Raw genomic sequence first — 10,085 nt, 5'->3', positions numbered from 1 at the left:
AGGGAATGTGTCACCAGAAAATGAACTATTGTTTAAAGGGGTTATCCAGGACTTAAAAAGACCGCTGTGGGGTCCATACATACCTTTCCCCGCCGCTGGGTTCTGGATCCATTGCTAGCCGGCTGTCTCTGTATCTCCTCTATGCTCTGGCATCAATAACCTGGCCGCAGCGGTGATCTGTCACCCATGGGGCACATCACTTGGTCACGTGCTACACGGGTGACAGGTCACCACTACGGTCAGTGATTGGCTGCAGTGGTCACGTGGCGCCCGTCAAGGATGTCAGGATGTTGATGCCGAAGCATCACGGAGCTGCAGAGACAGCCGGGGAGCAAATGGAGTCTGAACCCAGCGGTGGGGGCCAGGTAGGTATGAAACCCACCGCAAGTCGGCCACTCTCTGAGGTCTTTTTAAGTTTTGGATAAGCCCTTTAAATCTGATTTTTATGTTAAAAAAAAAAGTTGCAAAAAAAAAAAGTTTAAGGAATTTTTAGTGCTTTTTTTATTTATTTATTTTTTAGCAGATTGCACGCTATAACGTGTTCTCAGTCCCATCTCCACAAGCAATTTTAAACAAATTATGAAAAGAAGAACGTTTGCAGAGATTTCGGGTCCAGCTGTTCCTCTTGGCTGTTGCTTCAGTCACACAGGTGCAATAAACAGAAGGACAAGCCTAAATATCACATAATTAGAGGCTATCTGAAATTCTTTATGGCTACTCCCCCCCCCCCCTCCCCTTCCCGACACTGAGGTGCGGCATTTCTATTATCTTGTATTCTTGATAACAGAGTCAAGTTGTGCAGTCATTTTCTGTGTTGGCTGCAGCCAGGTAGAGATTGGCAGAAGTGCAGAAATTACACAAGTGCGAAGAAAAAAAAAAAAATCATATAACTTACATTATTACAAAAGAACGGCGTTAAAGGGACATCACACAAGTGCAAAGTAAAGGATTAGAAAAAATGGTTGATCGTTTTTTTTCCATAGAAACAGCGCCACTTTTTTTCCCGCAGGTTGAATCTGGTATTGCAGAATAGCTCCATTCACTTAAAGAGGAGCTGTCACCTCTCCAGAAATGTCTACTTGAACCCCCCCCCCCCCCATGTAATCATTCTGGAGCATATGACTCTATGATGTTCCAATCCTCTATTATTTCTGCTAGAAGTTATGAATTTATTGGTAGAAGATTGCAATGATTCTAGTTGGGGGGGGGGGGGGGGGGGGGGTCCCTGCACACTATCTAATCGGTACTGCCAGTGTCAAACTATGCAGAGACACACCTCCTTAGTGGTGACACCCAGCTGGTCCGTCATTGCAGACTGGTAGCAAATCATTCATAACTTCCTGCAGGAATAATAGAGGAAGGGCACAACATAAAGTCATAAGAATAGATGCTTCAGAATTCTTATTACATGGGGAATTCAAGTAGTTATTAAAACAGACATGTCAGGAGGGGGGGGCATTCCGGGATTTAAAAGCCTGTGAAGTGTCCTGGGACATCACTGCCTGATCCGGTGATGTCCCGAATAGTGGAGTGGATACTTCTAGCCCTGCCCTTTCGTTATGGAGATATGTTGCTCTGTGCAGTCCAACCCTGTTATCTGGCCAGGAGACGGACGACTTACAGCGTGCAAGGCTTCCTGGGACGTGTAGTCAAACCAATGGAGTGCCAGCAATGAAGGAGTGAACGGTCATGGGCCCCCGGTTTGGGAAGTTCTGCTGATCAGTGGAGAGAGAGAGTCACACACATTATTGACCTGGTGAGATATTTATTGGTCCACATGTAAAGCAGAACAGAAAGAACATAAAAACAATTCATGAAGAAATTTGAACATACACATAAAACATACAGTAGTTATGATAAAAAGCCTCTGTGACAATAGTGTTCCTCTTGTGAAAGGAAAAAAAAAACTAAAGGGAGCAACACAAAAGTAAAACATTTAGATTATTTAGAGCTTTGGTGCTCATAAGAGTAGGACATCTACAAGAAGCCCTCTCAAAGCTTCACTAGCAGCTAGAGTACAAATTCTTGATGCCTGCAGCCACCACTAGAGGGAGCTTAAGAGCTTATTGCATACAGTATGCGGTAAGCTCCCCCTAGTGGCGTCTGCAAGCTAGATAGAATTTTTTTTTTTTTTTAATTCTAAGGGAAGGGGGGAATTTTGAAAGTCTTTCTTGAGTCTGCATTGCCATAATTTGCGCCAATTTGATCAAATGTAGCTTATGGTTTGATAAATTTAGTGCATCTTTAAAATATAATACATTGGAGTGGCAATGTTACTCCAGTTATCTTACACCACCCCTCTACTGGAGCAAGGCTGTGCCTATTTTAATACAAATTTTTAAAGGGTTGCAGCTGATAAATCCAACGCACATCTAAGTAACATAGCTAGCCTTGCTAATTTTCCAATTCACTTGAATTTGAAAAAAAACACAACATTTTTTTTTGCCCAAAAATGGGTGCTCCAATGTATGACTTTTTTCCATTCTGAACCAAAGGAGAAGGATAAAATGCAGGGGGCATTGTCTATACCGGAGATTTTTTTATTTTATTTTTTTTTATCAAATCTTGGGCTCTGTAAGATTAAAAAAAATGAGGGGTTGTCTCGTGAAGGGTGCATGACTGTCATAACAGGAACCACTCCACCCCCCCCCCCCCACCATGAGCCAGAATGGAAACCCGTTCTGTACGAGTGGTTCCTTTTCTGGAGGACTCGAGCAGTCCTGGTCTTACATGGATAGTCATTCATCTGAATGACTGCCATGTAATACTACACTTCCCCTGAAGTGGCCGCTGCTGGGGAAATCCCACCCAGGTCGTGGCTCCCCCCTTGCAAAATCAGCTGTCTGCCGCGGGTGCGCAGAGCAGGACCCAGGGCAATCAGCTTAGCACCGACTATAAACCCAGTGAAGAATATCCCCGTTTTATCTCGTGGTGATATAAACTCAAAATAAATATATAAAGGTTATATACCTTAAAACAAGGTGCAACAAACAAATAAATTCCATAGTAGGTACAGTAGGATTCCTAGTCCATCCTATAATATTCCAGTCCTCCACTGGACCGCACTAGTAAAAGTGGTAAAAACTGAGATTTTATGTTATTTTTGCTGATAATGCCCATGTATAGTGAGTATGTGTGATTTGGATAACCGCTTTTAAGATAGCGGCTTCCCCCATTGCTACCCAGTGATTCCCATGGACATTGGTGGTCCTCCAGTGCAGACAGCAATGCGGTTGTATAAATTAAAAAGGAGTCTCTTCAATAAAACAATCCCTATCTATGCACTACTAGAGTATATAAATCATAAAGAGGAGACCCCAGCTCTAACCTGTTAATGTGGTCACCCATAGAAGACATGCAATACTACATTTCTCCAGCAGTGGCCGCTGCAGCCAGCTGCAACAGTCAGAAACCTGACTCGTGCTGATCGGTGTCAACCATTTCTAAAACGCCACGATGAGAAAGAGGGAACGAAAGGCAATGCATTTAACATATAGGACAGTAAAAACCGTGCAGCTACTATAGTGAAACTAACAAAATTACCAATAAATATAATAAATAAAACATCAAATTGGCGACAAAGAAACAGAAAAAGCAACAAAACAGAACAAAAAGGCATGATATACATAAAAAAAAAACTATATGTTACATACTGATTAGTAGAGGTCACCATAAGGGACAACTGCCTCACTCCTGTTCCACAAACCCCCTCCCCCAGCCCAGAAAAAAAGTGACTGCAGGAAGATGTATATATATATATATATATATATATATAATAACTAGAACATCACAGCTTCATATTTTATATGTTAGGGATAGACTAGTGACAAGCGTATGTGCACAGGAAGCTAATTCAGTCCAACAGGACCACAGATCTCAGCTTCCTGGACTTCTGAGTGACCTCAGATGAACAACGGGCGAGAATAGGGCGTCACTTAATAAAATGTGGAAAACGCCTTTAAATACAAATTCAGCTCTGCTACTTCTGCGGTATAATAGCTCTCTGATGAAGGTTATATTTTGGCACCTCCAGTTTTTTCACCCCAGGATCGTCAAATGTTATACAGTCACCATTGTTACTGTAACCCCTTAAGGACTGGGACAATTTTTTTTTTTCTTTTTTTTTTCTTTTTCCCTTCTACCTTCCAAATGTTCCAACTTTAAAAAAAAAAAAAAATGTAATTTCATGGTTGTATGAGGGCTTATTTTTTTGTGTGGGATAAACTGTATTGTTTAATTGACCATATATTGGAAAATTGAAAAAAAATTCTTTGTGGGGTGAAACTGAACAACAACAACAAAAAGAAAAAATTCCACCAAGTTTTTTGGGGTTTTGATATTACAGTGTTTACTGTGCACTAAAAATGACCTGATGTCCTTATTCTGCGGGTCTGTAAGATTACAGCGATACCAAATTTGTATAGTTTTTATTTTGTTTCACTATTGAAAAAATTTAAATTTTCTTTAAATTGCCATTTTCTGACACAGATAACTTTTTTATATTTCTGTCTACAGAGCTGCAAAAGGAGTTGTTTTTTGCATGGCAAACTGTTGTTTTTATTGGCACCTTTTTGGGGAATGTAAGACTTTTTGATGTATTTTTGGGGGACAAGGTAACAAAAAAAAGTTATTTTTTTAAATCGCAAATCTTGTTTTTAATCCAATTAAAGCGCTCACTATATATATTTGAATAGTTTGAGCATTTTGGGATATGGTGATACCTATTAAGTTTTGTATTGTTTATTTTTATATGTAAAATTGGGAAACCAGTGATTTGAATTGAATAATTTAGTATTTTTATTAAAAACATTTTTCTTACTTTTTAAACTAATTTTCTTCTGATCGTTTGTCCCATAGACTGCAATAGAATACTATTGCAGTCTATGGGATTCTGACGGACTGAGTGAAGCCGTGCCTCGGGTATGGCTTTTCAGGCAGTAAGCCATGACAGGCCGGGCAACCCTCAGTCGGCACCGATTGGAGCTACACAATTTTGCAACGGGTGTTCGGAGTTAAGGACAGAGGGAGCCCCCTCTCTTTAAAGGGTTAAATGATGAGTTTGGCGTCATCGCCAATCCTGGTCACCCAACACGTATACCACAAGCTTAGCTTGTGGGTTTACTCCATACATCCCCTTAACGCTGTCCATGTATGTTATTATGCCTTAAGGGGTTAAAGGGGGTCTCAGGGGAGGTACTGGCTCTGGAGACGTAGTGGTAATGATCTATGGGAAAATAATTTGCAAAGAGTCATTGCCTTGAGAAATAGAAGCATGTCGCTAGCGCCACCTTCTGGAAGTAGCGCCATAAACTGCTCTGGAAAAAATGAAATCTGTATTTTCATTGGTTGCTATGGGCAACAAGGGCAGTTTTTAGAAAAAAAGAGTGAAATACTGCCCTGGGGAAGATTTATGTAAACAGTTTCTGTCTTTGCTGCCCATAGCAGCCAATCACAGCGCAGATTTCATTTTGTACTGTGCACCTGAATAATGAAAGCTGTGCTGTGATTGGCTGCTATGGGCGGCCAAGACGCACGCACACACTTTTTGTACCCGATTTATTAAAAAACAAACAAAAAAAACACTATGTTGTACATAGCAACCAATGACAGCGCAGCTTTCATTTTTCAGACGCACAATACAAAGTGAAAGCTGCGCTGTGATTGGTTGCTATGGGCGGCAAAGACAGATTTGTGTTTCATAAATCTTTCCCAGAAGAGTATTTCGCAATTTTTTTTTAAAACTGCCCTTGTTGCCCATAGCAACCAATGAAAGAAAGCCCAGGTTGTGTACCCTATTATTAAAAAAAACTAATATGGTACACAACCTGGGCTTTCATTGGTTGCTATGGGCAACAAGGGCAGTTTTAAAAAAAAATTGCGAAATACTCTTCTGGGAAAGATTTATGAAACACAAATCTGTCTTTGCCGCCCATAGCAACCAATCACAGCGCAGCTTTCACTTTGTATTGTGCGTCTGAAAAATGAAAGCTGCGCTGTGATTGGTTGCTATGGGCAACAACCTTTTTTTTTTTTATAAATGGGGTACAAAACCTGGACAAAATAGTTTTTGCCCAAAGCGTTCCTTTAACCCTTTAGAAAGGGCAGTGTTTTGAGCGCTCGTGTCTCACAAATGGCGAACTCTACCAATCAGTGACTACAGCGTTACGCGTATATCGACATATAGATCCAAAATGGTACATACATGTGCAAAGACAAAAAATACCAATATTCCGCCTACGGAGCTTGGGTCACGTATGATCTCACGCGGCTATTACAATCCAGTGTAGCGCTCATAGTACATTATATATTCAGAATTTATCTATAGAGACACAACGCACCAGTCATAGAGGGCTGTCCATAATGTAGCTCACAAACCATTGAGCATAGCCCCGTACACGTCGCTAACCAAGAGTTAACACGGTCATTTTAGAATAAAAACGTATGGAGGATACAAAATAAAGGGACAGTTAAAGGGGTCAGCGGAGTGGCAGCCGGTATCCCGAGAACGAAGGGGATACTTTCTCACAGTGCAGACACGGCCACAAGTTTGTAATCCATGGAAAACCTTCAAGGACTTGGACATTTCGGTGACTACCAGAGGCATCACTTGTGTAAGGCCTATTGCACACGACCGTATGGCTTTTTCAGTGTTTTTCGGTCCATTTTTCACGGATCCGTTGTTCCGTTTTTTGTTTCCGTTTTTTCCATATGGCATATACAGTATACAGTAATTACATAGATAAAATTGGGCTGGGCATAACATTTTCAATAGATGGTTCCGCAAAAAACGGAACGGAAACGGAAGACATACGGATGCATTTCCGTATGTGTTCCGTTTTTTTTGCGGACCCATTGACTTGAATGGAGCCACGGAACGTGATTTGCGGGCAATAATAGGACATGTTCTATCTTTAAGGGTCCATTCACACATCCGTAATTTGGGTCCGCATTCGTTCTGCAATTTGCGGACCCATTCACTTTCGATGGGGCTGGAACGGATGCAAATCCACATTTCCTGGATCCGCATCCGTTTTTTCGGGATCCGCAATTTCGTTCCTGGAAAAAATAGAACATGTCCTATTCGTGTCCGCAATTGCGGACCAGAAAAGGCATTTTCTATTATAGTGTCTGGGATGTGCGGATCAGCAAATTGCGGATCGCACATTGCAGGTGTCCGTGTTTTGCGTATCCGCAATTTTCGGATCCGCAAAACACTTACGGACGTGTGAATGGACCCTAAACGGAACGGAAATACGGAAACGGAATGCATACGGAGTACATTGCGTTTTTTTTTGCGGAACCATTGAAATGAATGGTTCCGTATATGGACCGTATATGGAACGCAAAAAACGGAACGTAAACGGGGGGGAAAAAAACGGTTGTGTGCAGGAGGCCTAAGGGAATATTCACACAAGGCAGATTTGTTAGAGGGACAGTTGCGGAAATTTCTGCAGCAAATCTGCCGCATGTGAATATAAGCTAAGTCCACGTCCACACAGCATCTTCTGACGTTGAAGTTTTGGGGTGATGGAGTCCACCTCCCATTGTTTTCAATGGCAAGCCGCGCAGCTGTCTGTGCCGGCTGCGGTTTAAAGCCGTGATCATGCTAGGAAAGGACACGTCCTTTCTTGGAGCAGTTTACGGACAGACGCCACTGCTAGCTGCGGCAGGTGTCCATTCGTGGTTTAGCTCCACTGCTTCTGCTGCAGGATGTACGCCTTTGCAAAATCCACCATGTGAACAGGGCCTAACAGGGCGCCCACCTACCCTGCGCCATTTATAGTAGAGGGGCTTTTGGGCTCTCTTTAGACACCGGGCACAAGTGCCACTGCTACCTCTGGACTCCTATTTATTGGAACGGGTAGGCACGTGTCCGTGTCAGGACTGGTGGGATGTAGTCCCACATCTTAAAGGGGTATTTCCTACGTAGACATTTATGACAGATAGATGCAGGTCCCACCTCTTGGACCCACACGTAGGAGAATGGTGGGCACCCAATCTCCAACTCTCTTTTTTAGTGAGGCCGCCACCGCCACCAGCCGCCACAGGGAGTAGGAAAGGGAGCAATAATGCATGGCTGTAGGATCTACTATGGAGACAAATAAGTCTGCATTGAAGCTTTCTCCAGACTTTGTGCACAGTGGACTCTTTTTATTTTTATTTTAGCTGGACTTCACTAGAGCAATAAAAGTGGAGCCTAATAGGACACTAAACAATATGTCCCCCCAAAAGACAAAAAGGGGACTGGGGAGACTATAATGCAGCACTTGGCGCAATTATCGTCCAGATCTTCAGGACCAAAATAAAATGCATTAAGGTGCAATATTTTAAAATCATCTTCCACTGAACAATCTTTTATACAGGAGGCGGAAGGTATCCACATAGAACTAAAATACGGGAGTAAATAGTCTGTGCATTTTAGAATGTCTAAAGACAATGGGGGATCCTAGTTGTATAAATGTGTTTTCTCCAGTGACGCCACTAGGGGGAGCTTGTGAGCGCTGCAAGAAATTGTGACTTATGAGCTCCCCCTAGTGGTGGCTGATGGTGGCCAGAATTGCACATTTTAAAAGGGGCTTTCCCATCTGGGGCATTTATGGCCTATCGCTAGGGTATGCCACCAATGTCAGATAGGAGCGAGTTCTGTTCCTATCTCTAGAATAGGACCCAAAGTGAAGGGTCTTCTGTTATTCCTCCCGGAAATGTATGAATAAATTGACAAAGGGGCGCTCCGCTTCCCCTTATTAATACTCATGTCAATTCACACACCGACACACTCGGATCAGTTGTTAATAAATGTATGCATTTCCAAGGTGAATAACAGAGGGGCGGCAAAATGCAGAGTTCCAAGAAAAGATGACCAAAGATTGTTATTTTATGGGGGATACAAGTATTTCCTAAAACAGACATGTCAGGAGAGGTGACAGGTCCCCTTTAAAACTAAAGGCTATTACCCATTATCTTAAAGGCAATCCTCTTGTTTGTGTCGTTTAAAGGGGAAGTCCATCTAAACTGATCATCGGTGCAGTCTGTGATTTCAGACCATTAGTAAGCTTCAGCATGATCAGGATTTACTGTTCAAGTTCAAGCCCCTTTGACACTGCTCAGAGATTTCTACGACTCATCTGACCAATGACAGTGGGTGTTCTAGCTCATGACAGCCAATCTGCTCTGGAACAATGAAATCTGATTGGTTGCTGTGGGCATTTCGGTTACCCAATGGGTCTACAGATTTCCAGTGACAGAAAGCTCCGAGACGTACCAAAGGGGTGTAATTGCTTTACGTGTCCTTGCATTCCAGAAATCATTGTTGGCCCAAGATAATGACTTGCCTGTATCTAGGACCTATCAGATGTGAATTTTTGGATTGGAGTTCCCCTTTACATTCAGAATGCAAAGAATTGCCTCTTATTGTAGCAGCGCTGTTCTTGCAGTCTTGCTCCATAAGTCACTGGGATCCATCCAGTGCTGTTGTTCTCCATTGTAGATGAATCCTCCCTAGTGGCCATGATGCTTATGTGAACAGAGCCTTATAGGCCGGGATCCCGTGAACAGGCCGGGCCAATCATGCCCAAACCAAGCAAGTTTTGCAAGATGATATTAGGTGATGACTGACTAGAATGGATCCATTGAAGACACTAGATGATGTTTGGAGTCTTCATCCCTCTTTGCCTATGTGGAGGGGGTCCCTTTGAGGTTAGCACAGCCCATGAGGAACCTTAAACTGGCCCCATAGGAGCCACAGGAGCTGCCCCTACGGTTCGCATACCCTATAGCAGTGGTAATGGCTTCTGACTAAACCCAATAGACATTGACATCATATAAAAGCTGTGGACAGGACACAGAAAGCCACAGCTACAGCGGAGATACCACACTGTCCAGCTACGTCTGAGATCCTCTTCAGGCGGAGCAGGCGTTCCCATTGCATGTCCATATAGTCAGATCTTATTTACATAATGCTTGGTTACAAAGGGCACAAACAAATACAGTTTCTCTTTGTGCATCCGGAGCTGAAATCAGAAAAAATATATAATATATAATGTTATTTGCATCCATGCAACAATGCTCGGCCGTGACTTTCTTCC

The 10,085-nt window shown here is 42.6% G+C and overlaps 1 protein-coding gene across 2 annotated transcripts in view; it reads right to left on the bottom strand.

The window, feature by feature from the left end:
• Window positions 1–7,728: 7,728 nt before the first annotated feature.
• The window catches only part of ZFYVE27 (zinc finger FYVE-type containing 27), a 104,521-nt gene continuing 102,164 nt past the window's right edge, over window positions 7,729–10,085 (bottom strand). For both annotated transcript variants that reach the window (XM_040438884.1, XM_040438883.1), the window contains exon 12: window positions 7,729–10,010. In XM_040438884.1, coding sequence (XP_040294818.1) covers window positions 9,946–10,010 — 65 coding nt within the window. In that variant the 3' untranslated portion in view covers window positions 7,729–9,945. The remainder of the gene's footprint in view (window positions 10,011–10,085) is intronic.

This window comes from Bufo bufo, chromosome 6, assembly GCF_905171765.1.
Source record: "Bufo bufo chromosome 6, aBufBuf1.1, whole genome shotgun sequence".
Classification (NCBI taxonomy): domain Eukaryota; kingdom Metazoa; phylum Chordata; class Amphibia; order Anura; family Bufonidae; genus Bufo; species Bufo bufo.
The sequence above is the reverse complement of the archived record's forward strand: the minus strand, read 5'-3'. Positions and strand labels throughout refer to the sequence as shown.